Here is a 24,060-nt window from a genome sequence, read left to right on the forward strand (position 1 = left end):
TTTTAAATCAAAGACTATGGAAGAAATTCTGAAAATGTATTTTGCGACCCAAACAAAATCTCCTGCGACCCACGTGTGGGTCCCGACCCAGTCTTTGGGAAACACTGGTGCACAGTGTACTTGTTGGAAATGTTTCTAGTATAGTTTGTTCTCTTGGCTGATGCATTAGATATGCACATAAAAAGGCACATTTTCACCTGAGTTTGCCAAGCACAATTGGCGATGCTTGATATAACGCTCCCTGCTTGTGTTTTCCTCGTAAAAATGTAGTTAACTGCGAAGTGTGTGTGTGTGTGTGTGTGTGTGCCTGTGTGCGCACGTGTATGTGCATGTGTGTGTGATTAGCTGGGTGGTACGCGGGGCTCAATCTTCAGCGAGAGCTCATACAGGGTATCTTCGTCCATCACCAACGTCTTGTCCAGTAGGAACTGGGTCACCTGGAAGGAGGCGGGACAAAACACTTTGTTTGAAGGAGGCGGGACAAGACATTTCGTTGAAACAATCACATTCTAATTGCTTCACACGGCATGAAGACACTTCATAGCGCTGGTGTCCACTTCACTAGACGCACCTTGGCTTGGTGCTCTATCCGGTACGGGGCTTGCTGGAACTGCCGAATCTCTCGGATGATGTGGGAGATCTGAGGGAGGAGAGAAAAGAAATGGAAAACGCTTCATTCCTTAGTAAGGAGGATGGAAGCAGTTCAACGGGTAATGAAGTCTTTCTTTACCATCCTCATCTTTGAGAAGTTAACCAGGCCCTCCTCGGTGAAATTCGGCGTTCCCTCCTCGATGAAGGCCAGGTCAGTGAGGTACATGCCCAGGTAGGGGACGCACGGCGGGTTACAGCTGCACAGACAAAGCATCAGAGGATTGATATAGGAGTTTGTGGATTTACATGACGTTCATCGCTGTGCTTGCTTTCAGGTGATTGCTTCTATTCTATTTACTTTTTAAGCGTCTCTCTCAGATTCTTGAACCTCCCTTCCGATGACACCGTTTTCTGCAGCCTGTCCATGAGTGCTTTCGTCTAGGAGCCAGAGAACAGACGAACACAGAGACAAAGAACATTCATGCAATACTTGGGGAGGCTTGTTCTGTATTAGAGCTTTCATTGAAATGGCGTAAGGAATGGATTCTACAGGAAGGTGAGCTTCAACCTGTTTGCAGACTTTGGCCCACGTCTTCTTCAGCCTGTAGATGGCGCTGCGGTTGAGCGCGGAGGTGATCTCCAGCACGCCGTTGTAGTTGTTGAGACAGCGGCAGATATCGGCCACCGCTAGCCACTTCTCTATGGAGGTGGCCCTGGAGCCCACGTCCGTGTGGGTCATTATCTGAGACGCCACCAGGTTACTCATCTGTGGGGAGGGGAGGGGGAAATGACACATCTTGTTAGCTGATCTGCCATGTACTGTACACCTATTTCACATGAAGAAATAAAAAAATAAACAAACAATTCCCTCAGATTCAACAACCCAACACAGCATAGTGTGAGACATGGATGAAGGTTAATTACTGTCACAACACTGAGAATTGTTATAATGAGAACTAGTGGAGAACAACAATTAAAAATAGAGAAGCTTGAACACTTCTAAACTGTGCTGTGTTAAATACATTTCCTAACGTTAAGTAAAAATATATCGAAAGTACTCCAATTCCTACTGTATTGTACAGTATATAAATTCAAGCACTTTCCATTACCCACGTCTATTCATGTCTATTTTCAAAAGCCTTCAAGGCCTTTGATTTTTTAAACTTTCAAGGATTTCAAGGACCCATGGGAACCCTGTTATTGCTTACTTCATGGCATACCAGTTCACATACATAAAAGATTCCAACCAATGATACCATCAAATATCCCTGAACAATCCCTCCTCCACCCCTCTGCAATAATATGCAACCTGCAACCGCACCACTTTCAAAGCACCATCTGTGGCAACACAACTGATAAAGTCTTCCTCCTCTCCCCCCCGCTCCTCCTCCTCTCCCCCCCGCTCCTCCTCTCCCCCCCCCCCCCGCTCCCTGGTCTCTGAACAAGTTGATGGCGGTCTTAGGGGAGAAGAGCAGTCCCAGGCGGGCGGGCCAGACTTACGTCGTTAAAGTGCTGACTGGTCTTCATGATGTACGGAGTCCTCTCTGTCCTGTTCCCCTTCATCCAGCCCTGACCCAAGAACTCCCTGGAGGACAGGACACATTCACAACAAGACGATACAGTATTACAGGCTCCACTATATGTCCTGAGTCCATATGATGTCAAGACCCTCCCAAAGAATGCACCCTTCCACAGCAGCTACTACAGCAATTCTTGGATTTCTTTAATGCAGACTGTGAGCATAGACTGTGTAAAATATGGACATCATGACAGCTCCCCAAAAGTGAAGCCAAAACATCTTGATCACAGGGATATATATATATATGCATATGTGTTAGGGGTGCACCGATCACGTTTTTTGCCACCGATCACCGATTGCCGATCGCTTATGGGAAATATCTGACCAACCGATCATCGACCGATCACCGATTACCGATCACCGATATACAAACTCCTCAAAAAAAGTTTGGAAACGTTATTTCGGTCGATTATTTCTCCCCTTTAATAATACCAATTGGCATTGTATTTTATATCGTTGGAAAGCCTGATTAGTGATAGGGCTTTTTTTTATTATTTTTTTATATTAAAAAACATCGGCAATCAGCCAAAATATTGGCAATCAGCCGATCGCATATTTGAGGTCAAAATCGGCCGGTACAGATTGCTTGCCGATCGATCGGTGCACCCTTAATATGTGTGTGTGTGTGTGTGTATACATATATATATATATATATATATATATATATATTCCTGTGACCTACAGTATATTCCAGTATAGGTCATAAGTCCCGTCATGTTAGCGGATGCGACATGAGCCAAAAAAAATAATCAAAGTACACGTAATTTTTTCATTTATTTATTTGACCAAAAATGGTTTCTGTCATTTTAGGTAGTTCTTATCACGCTGACGTACGTTCAGGTCCTGTTTTTAATTCATTATTTGACGATATAAAAAAGGGGCGATTGACTAGTCTCTTAAAACAGATGCGCTGGCTCCCACCATTTGCACTCGGCACTGCTGCGCTATAGCTCTCCGCAACAGGTGCCTGTGGCTCGATGAGGACTGAACTGATGAAGCTGTTATGTCTCGTAATGTGTGCAGATCATGGAAAGATGATCAAAACCCGGGGTGCCCATCAATAAGTAGCTCAGCAAAGAAATCCAAAATGTTTTTTTAATGCAGAAACGAAATCCCACTCATGTATATAGCTAACTATGGGCTCTATTCTCCCACAGGCCATCGGCGCTATTACGGGCCTTAACCGCAAAAAAACGTGCCTTGCGCCTGTTTCGGCAAGATAGCAATAGGCTTTAGGCTGCCAAATGCGCTTTAGGCCGAATGGGCGTGGCGCAGTCCCAAAGTGGGCGTGTCGGCGCTAAATACCAGCCTAGTGATATCTTGGGACCTGGCCTACATTTAGCGCTTTGCGCTTTTGAAAAGCAGGCCTATTCTGTGCCTTCACTGCTTCTTCTCTGTCACCCTTCTCTCTCTCTCTCTCTGAGTTCCCAGCATGCATTGTGTTTCTTCATTTCGCTACTAAATAGCCACCAAATGAGCCAAAATAGATATAAAAGGTAGTTCTAAATTAATGTGTAATGGTAACACAGCCTGCCATTGTCAACATTTCAATATTGGACCAAATAAAACATCGAAATGAAAACACCACCCTATGTGAAACATATATGTCCTCCTGGGCCTATATATACCCCTTGTCGAGTTAACGTGATTTAGAGAAGTAACAGCGGAACGCGCTTCGGAACGCGCTTCTAATGGCATCTGCTATACTGTGATGTCCCTCCAATAACTTGGCCCTATTTCACATTTAGTTTTACAATAAAAACACATTTATGCAATGACTTGACATAATGTAGGGTATATTTATGTGCATCATCCTTCCTGCAGCAGGCGAGAGAAAATGATATCTTTCTGGACAAACTTTCACCAATCTAATAGGCTATATTTTTCTAGCTGATGCATAGAACATTATTTTCACTTTGATCTTGCTATAGTGTAGCGTATTTACATGCTTGCAGTAGGCTATTTAAACTGCAGTTAGATTGGTTTGAGAAGCATCATAATATGGAATAATAGCCGATATATGGAGACAGACGGGATGAAGGGAGGTGGGGGGGGGGGGGGGGGGATCAGAGGCTTGGGTTTCGTCTGGTTTTGCGGGACCAGTGGAATTGGAGCTAAAAAGGCAAGCGTGCCATTCGTTTATTGCACTTATCCAATGAGCATGACGGTGCATAATTTTACGCCTAAAAGGCGTGGTTGTAATGCTTTGGGCTGCATCTAGCGCCAGCACGACGATATCAAGTGCGCCTGTCCACGCCCACTGCTTTGATCTGCGCCTGCCGCTCGGCCTAGAAACTGCGCCGATGCAACGATAGGGGCCTATATCTACATTACTATAACTCTATCAGATAGAGAGCTATTTAACATTATAACATGCTTAAAGCCCCATTCAGAAACTTTTCCAAGTTTTGCTATTGGGGAAACTGCGCCCTCTGGGTGCAATAGTATCAGTAACGATATCGCCGTTCAAAGCCAACAAAACACAGCGCCAGAAAGCTCTATGTACATGTTGTGACATCGGGTACTCACCACGTGATGAAATAATAATCCATAGTTACGTGAAACGTCATTTTCGTAGCAAGTTACTTCCTTGTTTTCATGAACACACCGCTTCCGCTGCACAGCGCATGCGCGCATCTTGCCTCCGGGGCGCAGGCACAAAACTGCTTAGTCCAGGGGTGCCCAAATTCTTTCCCAAAAAAACTCAATCTGGGTGGAGGGCCGAGGGCCAAAAATATACATTGTGGAATTACATTAAAATGTATTGTGTTTTATAGAAAATTAACATTCTAAATCTAAAATAACATTTCAATAATAATCTACTTTTTATCTGTTTGGTAATTGTAATAATTTGCAATTGGTTATATATATAAAAAAAACATCTGAATTTGTGGGGAGCTTAAACATTTAATCAGTAAACACCCAGTTAAAAACAGTTGTATTTTCCACCTTTGTAATCAATCAGGGGCGATCAATCCTCAGACAGCAATGCCTCACACCCGTGTGATAGAGTCGGGGAGAGAGAATACCAGCTGCACAGTATTAATGCCCCCCCCCCCAAAAAAACAAACAAAAAAACAACCCCAAATCCGTGGCGGGCCAAAACAAACAGAGCGCGGGCCAATAGAGGTGACATTCTCCCTGTTACAAGTCACTGTACCATCTTCAATGATTAAAAAGCTGTTATATTAAGGTGAAAAAGTTACTGATTGGGGCTTTTTTAAGTTTATTTAACATGACATAATGTAGAAAATGACTGTTCAAATAAATCTCAATTCATTTATTTGTGTATATTGTGTATCCTTTATTTATATAAAAGTGAGCAAGTGGTCTGTTTACATTTTTGTGCCACTGATGATGTCACAATGCCTATGACATCATCAGTGCCTATGACATCATCAGTAATGTCATAAGATGATTTTGCTCAATAATGATGTCAGTGATGACTAATGATGTCACAATGTCTATGGCATCATCAGCGATGTAATCAGTGACATCACTATTGACCAAAATTATTTTATGACATCACTGATGATGTCATAGGCACTGATGATGTCATAGGCCTTGTGACATCATCAGTGATGTCATAGACATTGTGGCATCCTCAGTGATGCTTTTCATACCTGCATTAGGCAACTTCACACTTTGTCGGCCCCACGTGGCAGCGAGAGATAATAGTTTGAATTGTGTGTGATAGAGGTGTGTGTATGTGTGTGTAAGTGTATGTTTAGATAAAGATTTTGCAGTGTGTTCAACTGTAGTTTTAGTGGTTCAAATGCCATACATGGAGCTATAGGCAAACAGCTTCCTAGCTGTAACTATGCTGCCTAACCTCCCATGTAAATCCATGACATTAGCGAGCATCCTGTCTCGATCCCAGACGTTCCCCCCTCCTCTGTGGGACCAGAGCCTTGGGGACACTGGCACCATCCAGGTTCATATCATGTGGTTAGCAATGTTTTTCTGTTAGCCTACATATGAGAGATAAAGAGGAGTCCCGCACACTGTCAATTACTTGCAAAAAAAACTTTTAATAAACACAACGTTTCGGTCTATCGACCTTCATCAGGTTAAAAAAAAAGCCTACATACACATTGCCTGATGATACAGTTGCAGCTCAGGACATCACGCCAATTTTTTCTTCAGTTGAGCAAGACCTGTCCAATAGTACTATGATTTAATACTCATATACCCAGTACAGCTTTTATTGAATACAGACTTTAATAATTAGTAATTAGTAATAATGTCTCTGTCATTACATTACATCATCATAATCATAATCATCATCATCATCATCAGTCAGTCAGTTATGTTCTAAACAATATTGGGATGTTCTGTTTTGGGTGGGAGCCAGCTGAACGAATGTTCCCTTGGCACCAGGAGGTCCAAGTCAAGTCTCTTCTGCTGTTTGTCGCTGTTGACCATCCTGTAACCTAGCAATGACATGGCACCCTTACACACGTCCTGGATACGCTTGACCTTGTTGTGGGCCAGCGAGATACGCCACGCCTGCATCACTTCGGTGGCATTTCGCGAGGTGACTTTAAAGGCCTCGGTGCCTTTGCCTTTCCCATGTGTAACATCGTAGATCCATTCCTGCAGCGGCGTGGTCATCTCCAGACCGACAAACTCGTACATGGCGTTGATCTCGAACAGCGGGTTGCGCACCATGTCCTCGAAGCGCACCATCTTGTAGCGGCCTTTCAGGAAGTCCGGGGGCTTGAGGACGGCACTCTGTTGGATGCGCACGTGGCTGTGGCAGATCTCCTGCATGACGCGGTACTGCACGTCACTCGCCTGCACGCTTTTTTGCCCCAGGAGGACGGCGTTGTCGGATATTAAGGGTTTGGCTGAGTGCTCTCTGGACTGCAACACGGCCCGCGGGTCTCGCACCAGGTGGATAATGCGGAGGTCCAGGCTGGGGACCTGGAGGAGTGGGTAGAGGGACTCCAGCTCCAAGAAGCGCACCTCTTTCAGCACCACGTGGCTGTAGGAGCGACAGGCCTCCTCGGCACCGTGCAGGCTGCGGCCCTTGCACTGCCGGAGGCACTCGCTGTTGTTGCTGAAGTGGCCGCGGGGCGTGAGAGGGCAGGCGGGCGGCGAGCACAGCGCTCGACTGCCACTCCACATGAACAGGGAGGACATGTCATGGTGCTCCGGCAAGTAGGCCTCCATGAACGACAGGTCACACTGAAACACGCTCCGAAACAGGTCCCTCACCGCCAACCTGAGCACCCCGGCACCCAACCCGCGCAGCGCGGTCCACACGTGCCAGCCAGGCTCCATCAGGTAGAAGACGGATGGGTGCTGGCTGAACGCCTGGCCCAGGAAGGAGGAGCCCGAGCGCCACGAGGACAGAAGCAGCACGTGGACTTTGTGCTCGGAGGGGGCGGGGCAGCAGGGTAGCTGTGTGCCTGCTACATGCAGCTGGTACATGCAGACGTACAACCCAGCGCACAACAGCAGCACCACCAACAATGCCAGCATCCTCGCCTTCAGCTTGCAGCGAGGAGTCATGCTGGCTCTGAGGCGCAGCATGTCGGGGTCACGCAGGGTGCTGTCTGTGGAGCTCTCTCTCCCTCTCTCTCTCTCTGCAGGGTGCTGTCTGTGGAGCTCTCTCGGTGCTATCCGGACAACTTGGTGGTGTTTTATGGCTTCTTCCTTTTGGTGCTCTGGACAGTATATGTGCTGGACAGTATACTCCCACGACTTATATAGACTGACCTTTATGACATCACTAATGATGTCATCAGTGATGTCACTCAAGCAATTGTGATGGCATCAGTGCTTTGTCTATGACATCATCAGTGCTATGGCATCACTCGTGATGCAACGCACTAATGCTGCGTTCAATTGGGCTCGTGTTTACCGTGAATACGACATAAATCCACTTGAACGGCGGCCCTCTCATGTGGTGTCGACTCGAAGCTCACAACTTGTGACGTGTCTGTGACATTTCATTTTGTGAAGAGAATCCTTGCATGAGTGGTATCTTTGTAAAATGTAACTAGAACGACCGCAACGCGGACTTATGCCTCCGCCATTAGTTAATTCTTGAGTCCAAATCGCCATTTGAGGCAAATTGGTAGAAATTCTGTCAAGGCGCTACTGAGATGTTGCGTTACAGAGCTTGGAAATTGGGTGTGTGAGGTCACAGTGACCTTGAACTTTGACCACCAAAATGTAATCAGTTCATCCTTGAGTCCAAGTCGACGTTTGAGCCAAATTGGCAGAAATTCCATCAAGCCGTTCTTGAGATATCGCTTTAACGAACTTGGGAATGGCATTCGTGAGGTCACAGTGACCTTGACCTTTGACCATGAAAATCGAATCAGTTCATCCTTGAGTCCAAGTCGATGTTTGAGACAAATTTGATGAAACTCCGTCAAGGCATTTCTGAGATGTTGCACTAACAAGCTTGAAAATGGCGATCGAGAGGTCAGTGACCTTGACCTTTGACCTTTGGCCACCTAATCAGTTCATCCTTGAGTCCAAGTCGATGTTTGAGACAAGTTTGATTCAATTCCGTCAAGGCATTCCTGAGATATCGCGTTAACAAGCTTGAAAATGGCGTTCGAGAGGTCACAGTGACCTTGACCTTTGACCTTTGACCACCAAAATCGAATCAGTTCATCCTTGAGTCCAAGTCGATGTTTGAGACAAGTTTGATTAAATTCCGTCAAGGCATTCCTGAGATATCGCGTTAACAAGCTTGAAAATGGCGTTCGAGAGGTCACAGTGACCTTGACCTTTGACCTTTGACCACCAAAACCTAATCAGATCATCCTTGAGTCTAAGTCGATGTTTGAGGCAAATTTGATGAAATTCCATCCAGGCGTTCCTCAGATATCGCGTTAACGAACCTCGTACGGCCGTACGGACGGACAACCCGGATCCATAATGCCTCCGGCCTGGCTATCGCCGGCGGAGGCATAATAAACACTGTGGACACATAGAGTAGGCTACCTGTAGTGTAGATAGATATAAACACTGTGGACACATACAGTAGGCTACCTGGAGTGTAGATAGATATAAACACTGTGGACACATACAGTAGGCTACCTGGAGTGTAGATAGATATAAACACTGTGGACACATACAGTAGGCTACCTGTACTGTAGATAGATATAAACACTGTGGACACATACAGTAGCCTACCTGTAGTGTAGATAGATATAAACACTGTGGACACATAGAGTAGGCTACCTGTAGTGTAGATCGATATAAACACTGTGGACACATACAGGTAGCCTGTCAGGTAGAGGTTAGGGCGGTGGGTGACTTGCTCAGCTGGTTTGTCTTGGCCCCTTGTATGGGAACCCATATGCTTTTATAAGCATGTAAGCACCCTTATATGGGTGGTAGCACCATATTATAATTGTCAATCAATAGTATGCTTTGCTTTGTTTTCCAGCTGTGTCTGAGCTTTTATTTTGTTTGTATGTTGTTAAAATCTGTCTTCAAACTGCAAAAGAGAAAAAAAAAACGCCCAAATTCTTTTCGGCGGCGACCACCAGCCGCCACTGATTAGTATGTAGTACAGCTTGCGACTAGTTTTATTTTTTTCTCACCCTAAAAAAAGGTTGGGGACCCCTAGTTTCAACAATCTGCAGCTTACTCATCTACTTACTCGTAAGGAATACTCCTGAACACTATGTGGTCCAGCAAGGTGATCTGCTCTGCTAGCTCCATGGCTGAGAGAGACTCGAAACACTCCACCTTAGGAGTCTCCGCCTGCACACACAAGAAGAAACACTAATGCATGCAGTGTATGTTTATATGATCATGTGTCATCATGTCATCATGAATTTCATAGACTTCTGCAGTACACAGTCACTTGAGTTCACATGTTGGGAATCCGGCTATGGCTATGGAAGTTTGATAAGGGTTGTCACTCACCACCAGTGTTGGGGGTAACTCATTACAAAAGTAACATATTACATGTAATATGTTACTTTTAGCAGTAACTCAGTAATATAACTACTATAACCCAAAGGATTTCAGTAATATTATACCAGTTACTTTGTCAAGTAGCACAAGTTACAAATTGAGTTACATTTTTCTTTTTAAATTAAAGCATATATTTAAATAAAGATACAATCATTTCCTAATCAAATGGTGTGTTTTTATGCAAATTACCACTATAAATGACAATTACAAAGGAAAAGGATAACATTTAAATTTTGGATGGTTTACACTGACTTCAAGACAGGTTTAAATTGTTTTTCGGGATGATTTCCAGGGCAGTGATGTCATTCTGCTACTGCAGTTATTTTGGTGAAAGTAATGCAAAAGTAGTGTAAGTAGTAGTGTAATAAGTAACAAGTTACTCTACTCAGACACTAATATGTTGTAAAGTAACATTACTTTCAAATGAAAGTAACTAGTAATATGTAGTATATTACATTTTGAAAGTAACTTGCCCAACACTGGTCACCACATTACACCTTTCAATAAGGGGAAACACTTCTTCACCAACAGAACAACAATCTTACCACAATGAAGTGTAGTAGAGGACCGCTTTTCTGTGCCATAAACAGGAGATGCATGATTTCAGGATTTGCTTAAAAGCTCTCAGCACAAACACAAGTGAGCCATGACACCCCTTGTGTTGAACATGCATGATAGCCATACTGACCATCTGTAAGATGTCCTCTATCTTCAGCTGGGCATCATCTTGTTCTTCTTGAGAAAGTGCACTGCAAAGCCAGACAGACACGGTGACCAAATGTGTCTCCATTGGTGTTTCATTTCCGTGTGTATGTGTGTGAATATTACACACACTTGCACACCATGTATATCGCGGTAAAATCACGAAGGCTACCTGCTACTTCAGTTTTCACACTAATGAGATTTTATTTTTATAATGGGTCCACGACTTCACACTGTGCGCAAATTGATATTTTTAAATTTTGGAATGTACACACATATATTTGTACAAAATTCATATATATATATATATATACTGAATATACAACAAGTATACATACTTCTAATTGCCGACTTAATGTGCTGTTTGCGTGCATGTGTGTACCTTAATAAGTTTGCCGCGGCCTTCCTCTCTTGTGGCAGCAGGTCCGGATCTCGTAGCACCTCTTCTAAGAGACACATCACCCCCATCTTCAGCTCACTGTTCATGTCAAAGTCCTGGTGAATACACACACACACACACACATACACATACACATGCACGCACACATACACATGCACGCACATGCACACGCACACGCACACGCACACACGCACACACACACACACACACACACACACACACACACACACACACACACACACACACACACACACACACACACACTCCGAGTCTTCAATATCATGCCTACTGTATAACCACTACTGTGTGGTGGCACACAGACTGTAGTACATGTGGGATTCTCTATCCTAGCCTATTCAGATGCCCTCCTCTCACCTCAAGAGGAGCGCCACCTGGCAAGGGAGTCATACGCCAAAGTAGTTGCCAAGAAGTGAGGTTTCATACCAAATTTCAATCAGAAGGCCGCCATAATCGCATAACCTGATCAGCCTGTGACGTCAGTCAAGTTTAAATATGACATCAGTTATGACGATAGTTCATCCTAGTACATATTCACCTTATGTAGCCACGCCCATTTGACCCGGTTCTGTGGCCGTCCTACGACTTCCGGCAAAAAAAAAAGAAAAAAAAATGGCTGGCTGCTCCAATATAATCTAACTCTGAATTAACTAATACTTTAGCCAATTGTATGTAACATACCAAATAAAAGCAAACGGCAATGTCTAAGAATGCAATGCCATGTAACTGGCTCGTTATTTCTCGCATTCCAGGGAATTACATTAACGTGTGCGGGTCTTATAGACGTAAGTGGCTCGAGCTGCGCTCGGAGGAGAGAAAACCTTCTGAAGCTTTCTTTGTTGGAGTCCAGGTATGTTTTACAAGAAAGTGCTCGTCATTGTCGACGATAACGTTATCTGACCTGGCTAACAGTGGATACTCCGCTTGCTGGCTGTGTACCGAGCTCAAAGTAGTAGGCTACGTTTTTGTTTTACACCCTGCGCTGTCCGCTACAAAAACAACTCTCTTCTTCATGACGTTCTTTCATATTTGGCGCCGTGACCGCCGGAAGTGTTAGACGGACCCGGAAGAATTTGGCCCACTGTAAGGTCTGAACATAAGGTGAATAGCGAGGGTCACCTCCCTCTCTGGCGAATCATAGCAGCAGCTGGCATCACGGCTGTTCATCATCTCCTCTGAAGCTGTCGTTTGGCCCCACCCACCTCCCCAGTCCACCACCAACGAGTCTCGACTCCCAAAGAATTCCCCACGGGGGGGAGGAAGGGGGGGGGGGTTCTCTATCCTAGCCATTCAAATGCCCTCCTCTCACCTCAAGAGGAGCGCCACCTGGCAACGCCCACTAGAGGACAAAATGATATCCTTCAATAAACCAAACAAGGCTCAGAGCTTCAGTTTCCCAAGGCCAGAAATCTTACACATAATCTTACAGATCTTATACATGAATGAGAAAACCTATGTATGTTTCTCTGTATATATCTATGTGTCTCTGTTTCATTTTCCTCCACACCGTCGGCATGACAGCATTCATATTTGGCACGGGTACCAGCAGGGGTCCCAAGCAGGTGGTGACAGGGCTGGATTTTTAAGTAGGCAATTAGGGCCAACTAAATGGCCCTAATTAAACTGAAGTCAATGGTGACTGGTTTTCTCTCGAGTTTTGTTGGCAACCTCCCTGTGCGTAACATGGACAAGCTTCACCTGTGTTTCAACTGGCAATGAGGGTGAGTAGATGATGAGAGAATTCTGAGTTTTTGGGTGAGCTGTCTCTTTAACCCATTGATACCTGATGCAGCATTTTGTGTGTGTATCCCTTTAAGAACCGCGTTAACGCGGTTCGCGGTCTTAAAGGGATACGCACACAAATGAGGGATATACACGCAAATGCTGCATCAGGTATCAATGGGTTAAGAGGAGTGGGGATATAAAAGTGGTCGACTCACCTGCGAGTGCTTGGAAACCCAGTGACGCAGCACGTTGAGCACTCTGTTGGTAGCAGCTCTGCGTATGATGAATTCTTTGTCACAGGTCCGCTCAGCGTTATTGAAAGCTGGGGAAAAACACAGAAGATGAGCGCAGAGCGCCACACGACAGCGTTGACTATTTACTGTCAAGGCTTTTTGACGTCATTCTTGGCGTTAGAGTAGTGATAGATTTGGCCTCCGGAGGGAGCTCTCACCCTGCGAGCTGCTGTGCCCAGCGGCGGCAGTGGCGATGGCGAAAGCTGAAGCTGGTGACATGGTGCAGCGGGAATTTTCCCCCGATGTGACTGCAGGGGGCACAGAGAGAGACAGGGGGCGTATGAGGACACATGGAGGAACTAAGCCCCAAAATGAAGAATGAAACCAACGTGGAAGTACAAAAAAACTGCAGTTCCTCGAATGGCCACCTGAGGCTGCCTGCAAAAGCGAGTCATTCCCCATAGACCCCCAATGTTAAAATGCCCAACTTTACAGCAGAAATAAATATGTTTACAGCCTGGTAAAAAAAAAAAAAAATCTGGTCCCTATCCACCTTATTTCTAGATGCCATGATGCCTTATGTGAAATATGGGTGCTTCTTCCGGTGTAATCATCCCGTTAACCCATATATCTCAACGGGCTGACTCACCAAAGGACAGTGCTGCGGCTCTACAATATACAGTAGGATTGGGCATTCAACAGCAGGTACATAGTAGAGAGCTGCAAACCCGAGGGTACCCTCGCGGGGCCCTCGGGCCTGCCAATACGGGCCGAGGCCGGGCTTGTTTTTTATTTATTTTTAATTAATAGGTCCGGGCCAGGCCGGGGTCGGGCCGTTTCAATAATTAAATAAAATAACGTTGTGTTACTCGCTTGATTTGACACAGCAGAGCAGTCAGACAAAGAGGAGGAGTGCACAGACACTCCCCCAGCCACAGTCACACACAGACCCTCACGTGACGTTAGTCTGCCAGGACTCATGTCATGACATGTAGCTTTCTGCTCAGTCAGCAACAGACAGCGTGCTGTCAGTATGTAAAAAACAACGAAACAAGCCGTGTGCCGCGTGTCCGTCGCTGTACAGCGCAGACAGCTCCCGAACAGAGAGAGAGAGAGAGAGAGAAAGAGAAAGAGAGAGAAACAAGCCTTGTGTGCGTCCGTGTAGGCTACAGCAGCGGAGCGGACAGAGAGAGAGAGAGAGAGAGAGAGAGAGAGAGAGAGAGAGAGAGAGAGAGAGAGAGAGAGAGAGAGAGAGGCTGCAGGAGCACCGCAGCAGCTGAGGAACAGAGAGGGGGAGAGATGTGTCATTATATCGTAATATTGGCTTCGGGCCTCGCAACGGGCTCGGGCCAATTAATTTCATAACTCCTCCGGGCCGGATCGGGCACGGGTCTGCATGTCACGGGCCGGGGAGGGCTCGGGCCGAGATTTCAGGCCCGCGCAGCTCTCTAGTACATAGACATCTGTGGGCAATTACATAATCTCTTATTCAGAATAATGTGAAATCAACAGTAGGCTAACAAGTAAAAATTTCACCATCAGACCCTCAATCATTTACTTAAATACATAAACACAATATACTTTTATAAGCACATCTCTCCTTAACATTCACACACTTTTTCCAACTCTGTACACCATTTGATCTCAACCACAGGAATCCTAATCTATCAGAAAGTGTGTTGATGTCCTGCCATGTCAGCAAAGTATCATCACACATGTAATCACACCAGGCGCGTAGCCACGGGTGTGCTAGGGTGTGCCAATGCCACCCAGACAGGCCGCTGGCACACCCCAAAAAAAATGGGGTAAAAAAGGTTTTTTGTTTTGTCTGCAAAACACATCAACGCTGTCATGCACTGTGTCCAACTTATCCTATGTGCGAATAGAAATCACGCTCCGCTGACCTATGTGCCCCAGAGCATCATGGGAATAGTTAAGCTGTCGTCCACGTAAAGTAAACAAATGCACCCACAGCTGTAGCAGCAGCAGCAGCCCAAATCAAGAAGACATGAAACAAAGCTCGCTTTTAAGCTTTTTCGGCAAAGGCAAGAAACGTCGCTTTGACGACGAGGAAGAAGATGACTCGTTGTCACCCTCCCCCTCAACAAGTGCGGATTGTAGTGCACCCTTCCCGCACCTGTATTGGTGGTGTACAGTGGAGAAGAGAGACGATTATGAAGAAGATGATGCAGCCGAAACAATGACGTTAACAGCGGGGAACGCAGCCAACAACACACTGGAGGTTTGTGCAGAGCCAGAGGACACTGAGAACGCTACAGATCTCTCTGCAGTAGACGAACCTTCATGCCAACCAAATTTGCGTTCTTTCCCGACTAGAACACTCATTGGAAAAAGTAGGTGAGACTTTTTTGAGATACTAAACAAAGTGGTTTTACATGTTGCCAAAAAATACAATTTAATTGACTGCTTCTACCTGCTAATAATGAGTGTGAAAAGGAGCAAACAACACACAAATATTCCTCTAAATCTGGTTTGAAAAGACCCAAAAAAATTTGGTCCGCCCCCTGGCAAAAAATGGTCCGCCCCCTGGCATACCCTGGCTTTCTGTGGCACACCCAATGAGCCAAGTCTGGCTACGCTACTGAATCACACATGTCATCTCTGTAGCACAGCTTAATGTACAGTACAATGCTCTGTATTAGACCCCGACCGATACTGGATTTTTGAGGCTGATGCCGATATTAGGGAGTAAAACAATTCCGAAATCGATATATCGGCCGATATTCTTATATTAAATATACACATTATATTACACAATGTTTTTGCAATGATCCCTCAAATATCAAACACTTGACAAAGATATGACTTGACATGACTTGAGATATGTAATGTAGGCAGGATATTTTACAGCATATCAATAAACTTTATTGTCCAAAATGACATCAATGCAATGAAACAGTAAACTTAACTGGGGATTTAATAATTATAAATAACTAGAAATACAAAAACACAAATAGAACAAATATAAAATATAACTTGAATTAAGAAAAAATATAAAATATACACAACGTGTTGTCTATGACTTAAAAAATACAAAATAAAAAAATATCTGCATATCGGCCGATACCGATATATCGGTTATCAGCCGATAATATCGGTGGACCGATATATCGGTCAGGCTCTACTCTGTATCAGCACATATCTAGTATGTCAGCTCTCTGTGTGTGTCATAGCACCACATAAAATGCTGTATCAATCTCTCTTCCTCTTTGAAGAACTCATGCACCCTTGATACTTGTTACACCTCTTCCTCTCATGAGACCTTAAATCACATGAAATAATATTCAAGTAAGCCGTACCTCTGACTCAAGGACGTTTACTTTCCTTATTTTACATCAGTGACTAGGCCTATGTCAAGTACAGTACCAACCGTCAGGTGTGCAAGGGATAAAGTGATTGGGATTCAGAAATCAGGGAAAGGGGGTACTGAAGCCAAAAAGAAGTTTGAGGCCCACTGATCTAGAGACACTCTAGCATTGCATTCACATTACCAACAAGTTGGACATTACTCAAGGCAAGCTCAAGCACTGAGCAGTTGGAAGAATAATAATCTGCCTGATCTCACTTCAGCATAGCTGTTGTTGACATTATGACATCATCCATCAATGATATCATAAATCACTGAGTGCCCCTGCTTCAGTTTCTTTTTTTAATCTTTATTGAAAAACAAGCAAATATACAGATATACTGTAAGTTATATCTGTATATTTGCTTGTTTTTCCGATGTCTGTTATATCATATAGCTAACAGACATGTGCTCGACATAAAAACATAACCCCTGCCTCAGTTGACATCAGTTCACTGGACATTGTGATCACTGTCACTCTGCCCCCAGTATACACTATACAGATACAAAAAATCCAAATGCAAACGACAGTAAGTCAATTTAAAGATTTTATTGATGCAGACAATGCTAAAGTGAAGATGTTAGTAGTGTGTGTGTGTGTTAGGGGTGAAGGTCCTTCACTCTCATCCCACAGATGAGACAATATTATTGAGGGCATTCTTCAGCTGATCCCATGTCAGTGCTTCAGTCACGGCCTTGTTCTTCTGGTTCTCTGGAAAAACATCGTTGAAGACGAGCCTTTTTCTTGCGGGGGACTGCTTGTCTGTGCGCCTCATTCTGGCCATGATTCTGGCTACCTCTCTCTCTTGAGTCTCTTTTGCACGGCGGGTTTCCTTAATTGTTGGGCCTGGAGGCAGTCCCACAGACGGGGGCGTCACTGGGGTCTCAGACAGGGAGCTGGATGTGGGTGCTGTGCCTGTGCTCTCCTCCTGCACCGTGTAGTCCCTGAATGTCTTCAGACTCTGGAGGAGCCAGGCGGATTGTGCCATGGTAGATTGGGGTGTGGTGGACACATCTGTGGAGGCAGGGGTGTCTTTAATTCCCTTGGCGTGTGATTCTTCCATCGTCACTTTCAAGCGCTCAAAGAGTCAGCTACAATAAATAGCTGGGCCGCAAGGAGGGGCTCTTATATAGGCCTACGGCCCGCCGACGTGATAGCGATTATGACGTCAGAAATGACATCAAACGAGTGGCCAATAGAAACGGCGGGTTCCACTCTCATCGGAAATTCATAGCGTCGCGATAACGTGTCAAAACTAAGCTAGCTAGCCAGACTTTTTTTTTGCGTCCAACCTTCGCTTCAGCCAATGAAATGAGTTCACCCAAAAATGAAAATTCAGTTATATAGCTACTCACCCCCTAGCCGCGACACGCAACTCTAAATGGATTCTCCTTTAGATTTGCGCACGGCTTGCGCTTCTCCATGGAAGTCAGCCCCAAAACAAGCTCGACGGGCTTCAAACATGCACGAATCACAAAGACAAAGGTACTCACGCGTAGCCACGGGTGTCTTCCCTCATAACGGACTGGCAACGGTGTTTGTTAACTTTCAGTTTACGAGTACGATGCTTATTTGTGTAGCCAGAAACGGTACTTTCCCTTTTCAGAGACTCTTCTTCTGGGGGGCGTGGCCGCGTTTCAACTGCACAACGTGGAGTTTGCATGTTCTCCCCGTGCTCCCCTGGAGGAAAACTTCACATGGTGAAAAATTTACATTTTCATTTTTTGATATTTCTGTAAATTAGAAACTCTCCCCTATAGGCCTACACAACTTTTTTAATGACTGAGATAGCTCTCTCAGATCAAAGGTTATGTATTTTAATATATATATATAAAAAAAACTGTATAAAAAGAGTATTTTAATCTGTTATGTGTCTAAAAGTAAAACATGGGAAAAATGGCTTTAAACATGCCACAACAGTCTATTTTCTACAGTGGCATTCCACCAAAACCATAAAAAATAAATACTTTATACCTTTTGTTTTATGGAAATAATTATTCACCATGATGTACTATGGAGATGAAAGTAACCAAATAACTCAAAATGTATGTTCGACCTTCTTTGGCTCATTACCAACAATGTGCAACAGCGACATGTGAAGAGTTCTCCCACACATATAACTCACCTGTTTATCCAGTCTATGGCCACACGTCATAGTGGCCACATGCATATTTATATACAGTCTATGGCAGAAACACACCACAGCTCTGTGTGTGTGTGTGTGTGTGTGTGTGTGTGTGTGTGTGTGTGTGTGTGTGTGTGTGTATGTGTACCTCCTGCCTGTCTGTAGCGTAGGTGTCTTGGTGTTGAGGGTGAGCGACAGGGAGACATGTCCCCTGGTTCGCTGGTGGCTGGCGATTCAGGAAGGAACTTGTCCAGAGATACTGACTCCAGGACAGCTGTTAGGAAAAAAACCACAATCAAATGTGTTTTATTGCCCAGAGATACTCCAGGACAGCTGTTAGAAAACACACACAATCAAACGTGTTGTATTGTCCAGAGATACTGACTCCAGGACAGCTGTTAGGGAAAAAACAATCAAACATGGAGTTGACATGACATAATGATAAGCGGGTGAGAGACACTAGTTAGTGTGTGCCGACTAGAGAGAGGCTTAAGAGCTTGTGTGTGTGTGTGTTTACCTGGGGATGAGTATGCACCCAGCTATTTTTATTCATTTATTTTTACCTGGGGATGAGTATGCATCCAGCTAGTGTGTATGTGTGTGTTTTTTAAACCTGGGGATGAGTATGCACTCATCTAGTGTGTGTGTGTGTGTGTGTGTGTGTGTGTGTGTGTGTGTGTGTGTGTGTGTGTGTTTTACCTGGGGATGAGTATGCACCCATCTAGTGTGTGTGTGTGTGTGTGTGTGTGTTTTTACCTGGGGATGAGTATGCACCCAGCTAGTGTGTTCCTGGGGATGAGTATGCACCCAGCTAGTGTGTTCCTGGGGATGAGTATGCACCCAGCTAGTCTGTTCCTGGGGATGAGTATGCACCCTGCTAGTGTGTTCCTGGGGATGTGTATGCACCCAGCTAGTGTGTTCCTGGGGATGAGTATGCACCCTGCTAGTGTGTTCCTGGGGATGAGTATGCACCCAGCTAGTGTGTTCCTGGGGATGAGTATGCACCCAGCTAGTGTGTTCCTGGGGATGAGTATGCACCCAGCTAGTGTGTTCCTGGGGATGAGTATGCACCCAGCTAGTGTGTTCCTGGGGATGAGTATGCACCCAGCTAGTGTGTTCCTGGGGATGAGTATGCACCCAGCTAGTGTGTTCCTGGGGATGAGTATGCACCCAGCTAGTGTGTTCCTGGGGATGAGTATGCACCCAGCTAGTGTGTTCCTGGGGATGAGTATGCACCCAGCTAGTGTGTTCCTGGGGATGAGTATGCACCCAGCTAGTGTGTGTTTTTGTCCAAGCTTTTTCTGCTTAGCTCCATTTGTCGATTACCTGACTCAGGTAAATTTGTCGATGCGGATAGGAAACAGTATTTCTGAGGATTCTGAGAGGGCTCTCCATTTTCATCCATTTAACCCATTGATACCTGATGCAGCATTTGTGTGTGTATCCCTTTTATTTATTTATTTTTACCTGGGGATGAGTATGCATCCAGCTAGTGTGTGTGTTTTTTAAACCTGGGGATGAGTATGCACCCATCTAGTGTGTGTGTGTGTGTGTGTGTGTGTGTGTGTGTGTGTGTGAGTGTGTGATAAAGGGATACACACACAAATGAGGGACATACATGCAAATGCTGCATCAGGTATCAATGGGTTAATAAGATGTAATTTCCAGCTTATCAATAAACTTTATTGTCCAAAATGACATCAATGCAATGAAACAGTAAACTTAACTGGGGATTTAATAATGATAAATAACTAGAAATACAAAAACACAAATAGAACAAATATAAAATATAACTTGAATTAAGAAAAAATATCAAATATACACAACGTGTTGTCTTGTGTGGCACTCAGCCTGCCATGGAAGAGCTCTATTTATCTCCTCCTTTTTTTTTGCCCTAGTACTCTAGTACTGCTGTTTTACAGTGTGCAAGCTGTCTGCCCTGGGCAGATGGTGACGGTGGCCCCACGGGGTCAAACACAGCGTCTGATCTAAGAGCAAGATTATTATTCCGGCGGGGTAATGATAATGATGACCCATTTACATCTGTCTCTTTGCCTGCTCCATTGGCTTGGTCGGCCACTATCAGCTCTGTGTCACATGGGAGTCAAAATGTTTGTTGTAAATGCTAATAAATGATAATGCAAGACAATAAAGCTCTTGCGGTAAACGGCACTAATACTCAAAATGATGTTGGAGGATTTTCTATGACATATGTGAGACGACCATCTCACTGCTGAAAATGAATAAACACTTAAACCTCAATTCCATGTAGGCATATAACAGTATTTGCACCGCCACACCAAGGACATGTGTCTACACTTGCTCTGATGGGTGTGCGTGTGCGCGTGTGTGCGTGTGTGTGTGACCGGCAGAGTGTGAATCATATGTTTCTGTGCTCCAGCTCTACCCCTGCGGATGCTGCGCCTCAGCTTTCCGCAGAAGGCGTCGAGGCGAGGCAGCTCTCCGCTGACGTCGTCCCCCGCGGCGGGGCTGAGCTCTGGGGAGCTGGGCCCGCGGCTGAGGTCCAGAGGGGCCTTGGTGGATGTGGGGGGCGGGGAGGACACCCCGGAGGCCTGGGGAAGGCTGGGAGAGCGAGGGGCGGTGGGCGGCGAATAGGAGAAGCTGGAGGAGGCCCTCGGCGAGCCGGGGGGAGGAGAGGAGATGGAGGGGCACTCTCTGGAGGTGGGGGAGTTTGGGGAGAGGTCTAAGGCTCCTGCTTTCGTGCAGTTGGGGGAACTGAGGGAGAGCTTCCGGGAGTGGACGGGGGAGGAGGTGCGAGAGGGAATGGAGAGAGGAGGAGGAGAGGAGAACTTCCGGCACAGGCGGGGAGATTTGCTGGTCAGGGCGTCCGCTCCCCAGGCACCCTGGTTGGTCGCAAAGAAGAGCTCCAGAGACCTGAGAGCAAGGAGAGTTGGAGGGAAAGAGGAACACAAGAGGGATGCGACTAATCATTTATTTGTTTCTGACTCTGGGAAAGGGAGAAAAAAAACTACTGTATCTCTGAACCATCTCTTTAACCAAATCACACACATTTGGGCTAGTCTATGTGATCTCCTTTTGTAACCAATGTAATAACTAATGTCATATTTTTTCACTTCCATTCCCGGAGCCTCCCCTGAAACTGTTTGGGGCCCCACTGGGGGGGGGGGGGGGGGGGGACCCGCCTCCCACTTTGAAAACCTCTGCTTTAGGAAACAACATATAAAAGATTCTCCCCATGGCCCAAGAAGTCACTCGAGTTGTCACTCGTCATTTTTGTGAGTAGCGACAAACTCAGGCAAATCAAGTGTTTTACTCGAACAAATATGCTTTCTGCCTCCAGGGCAGCTCTGCCTGCGAGAAATGGTGATACAACTAAAAGTCCAACCTGCAAGGTAATGTATGTAGGCACGTGGTGAAGGCAGATTACAGTGTGCATGAGATGAGTAACCAATGGCAGGTAGAGACAGTGATGAACAACCAATGGCAGGTAGAGATACTGATGTATTTACTTGGACTGGTCCAATGCGAGCTGCGTGATCTTCAGACTGTAGTCGGGACAGAGGGATGTGATGGACAGACGGTCAGAGGAGTGGTACTGGACCCTGAGAGGGACAGCGACAGGAAGAGGCAGCGGAGGAGTGGAGAGGAAGAGGAGAGAGGCCGGCGGATGAAGAGAGGAGGTGAAGCACGAGGGAGCGAGAGAGAACACGGAGAGACAGAGACAGAGACAGAGACAGAGACAGAGACAGAGACAGAGACAGAGACAGCCATGCATGAGTCTGAGGGAGGGAGAGTGAAGATGGATGAAAATGTATAATAGTAAACAGACAGAAACTGTTACAGTATTGATAACATGCTTCCTCCGATACATGTGTAGTCTCCAGCCACTTCTTTTCACCTGACAGTGAGGGGTTTTACCGGCAGGACGTAGCACATGGGAGGATCACGATATTCCCCCCCAGTTCCCCTCCTGACCAGAGGAGGCTCTAATGCCACATACACATACCCTTAATCGGGCTTCCCACCCGCAGCCAATCGTGCCTGTACGGACGCCCGACCAAGCCAGAGGTAACAGGGGCTCAAACCTGCGACCCTCGTGTCGGTAGGCAGGGAAATCTACCGCCGCACTACCCGGACGCCCCACTAAAGTGATAGTTGTATTAGAAATAGTTGCATGTGTACCTGACAGGTATAGAGGTGAATGGCTTCTTGTAGATGTCAGCCAGCTTGTCCATGACCACGGCTGCTGTGGTGAAGATCCGGTACGTGTGGAGGAAGGTGTTGAGGAAGTCTATGGAGAGGAAGCGCAGGTCGGTCAGCCGCTCCAGCAGACGCTCCACGCTGGCGTAGCGTATCTGCGGGACCTTGCACGAGTTGAGCGTCTTGCTGAAGCAAATGTCCACGTCATCTTTGTGCAGCCGGGCGTCAGACCTTAGGGAAGAAAGAAGATCATCGATAGGCAGGTTTCTTTGGACTTATCCGACATGAGTGGCAATAGTCTGAAGGAGTATCATGTTGGTATGACAAATGTTTATCAATGTTTTGAAATCCAATTAACATAATGATGGAACACATTAAAAAAAACACTTTTTGCACTAAAACTGGAAAGTGTTGAACAGAAATGATATGATTCCGTTCAATCAGTTGTTGGCTGTTGAATATTTAGTGAGGTCTGGTCTGCAAAAGCAAAATTAAGATACAGTAGCTCAACAATTAAACAGTTGCCATAAAAGCGAAATATAAATCTTCTCTAGTCCGTTTGTGTATAGTTGTATCGATACTTTATAGAAACTACATTGAAAGATTTATGAATGTAGAGAATGTGTTGGTTTTGAGGCATCGGCGCAAAAGTTCAACCAACACATCTTTATGTGAGTGTCCTGCCCACGCTGTACAGTAGGTGTCATCAGAGGTCAGGTTTCAGATCTGATTTTCATTTCCCACGCATCCGAGTGCACAGTGCCATTATGCTTGACTTCCTGAGTTGTACAGGCAAAAAACAAGTTAACAATTGAATTTATATTTACACATGCCTGTGCTGCAGCATAAAAGAATAAACTATGGTATACACTTTGTGGGTTTAGAAGCAGAGACATCGTTTGTTCCGATATTGCATTTATAGTTATAGTTTCTCTTTGTTTGTTTCTGTCACCATTTGTTGGAACACAACAGTAATTTAGCAACTGAAAAATCAAAAATCGAAAAAACAAAAAAACCCTCCAATATCCAGTTTCCTTTACCCATTAAACATGGTGATTGTTCAACATTTGCCTTTGTTAAGGACAGGGCAGTGGACTGCCTGAGCGTAATAATCCACTGCATGTGAAAACAGAAAGGAAGTCACTGTTTACTATGTTACTATGCACAGCACATCCAATATATTCAGA

At 45.3% G+C, this 24,060-nt stretch overlaps 1 protein-coding gene and 1 pseudogene across 2 annotated transcripts in view; both read right to left on the reverse strand.

Moving 5' to 3' along the window:
- Positions 1–341: 341 nt before the first annotated feature.
- The window catches only part of rasgrf2a (Ras protein-specific guanine nucleotide-releasing factor 2a), a gene marked incomplete at both ends in the record, with an annotated part of 46,245 nt that continues 22,526 nt past the window's right edge, over positions 342–24,060 (reverse strand). The window contains 14 exons of the mRNA XM_083638119.1: positions 342–437; positions 572–640; positions 731–848; positions 950–1,029; positions 1,160–1,357; positions 2,092–2,176; positions 9,801–9,904; positions 10,809–10,869; positions 11,205–11,317; positions 13,181–13,287; positions 13,417–13,506; positions 18,840–18,965; positions 21,099–21,586; positions 22,856–23,104. Coding sequence (XP_083494245.1) covers positions 342–437; positions 572–640; positions 731–848; positions 950–1,029; positions 1,160–1,357; positions 2,092–2,176; positions 9,801–9,904; positions 10,809–10,869; positions 11,205–11,317; positions 13,181–13,287; positions 13,417–13,506; positions 18,840–18,965; positions 21,099–21,586; positions 22,856–23,104 — 1,984 coding nt within the window. The remainder of the gene's footprint in view (positions 438–571; positions 641–730; positions 849–949; positions 1,030–1,159; positions 1,358–2,091; positions 2,177–9,800; positions 9,905–10,808; positions 10,870–11,204; positions 11,318–13,180; positions 13,288–13,416; positions 13,507–18,839; positions 18,966–21,098; positions 21,587–22,855; positions 23,105–24,060) is intronic.
- LOC310778719 (carbohydrate sulfotransferase 6 pseudogene) lies at positions 6,485–7,708 on the reverse strand (annotated as a pseudogene). The gene has a single exon. The product of its transcript is annotated as a carbohydrate sulfotransferase 6 pseudogene (transcript).

This window comes from Poromitra crassiceps, assembly GCF_964638095.1.
Source record: "Poromitra crassiceps genome assembly, chromosome: 6".
Taxonomy (NCBI): Eukaryota; Metazoa; Chordata; class Actinopteri; order Beryciformes; family Melamphaidae; genus Poromitra; species Poromitra crassiceps.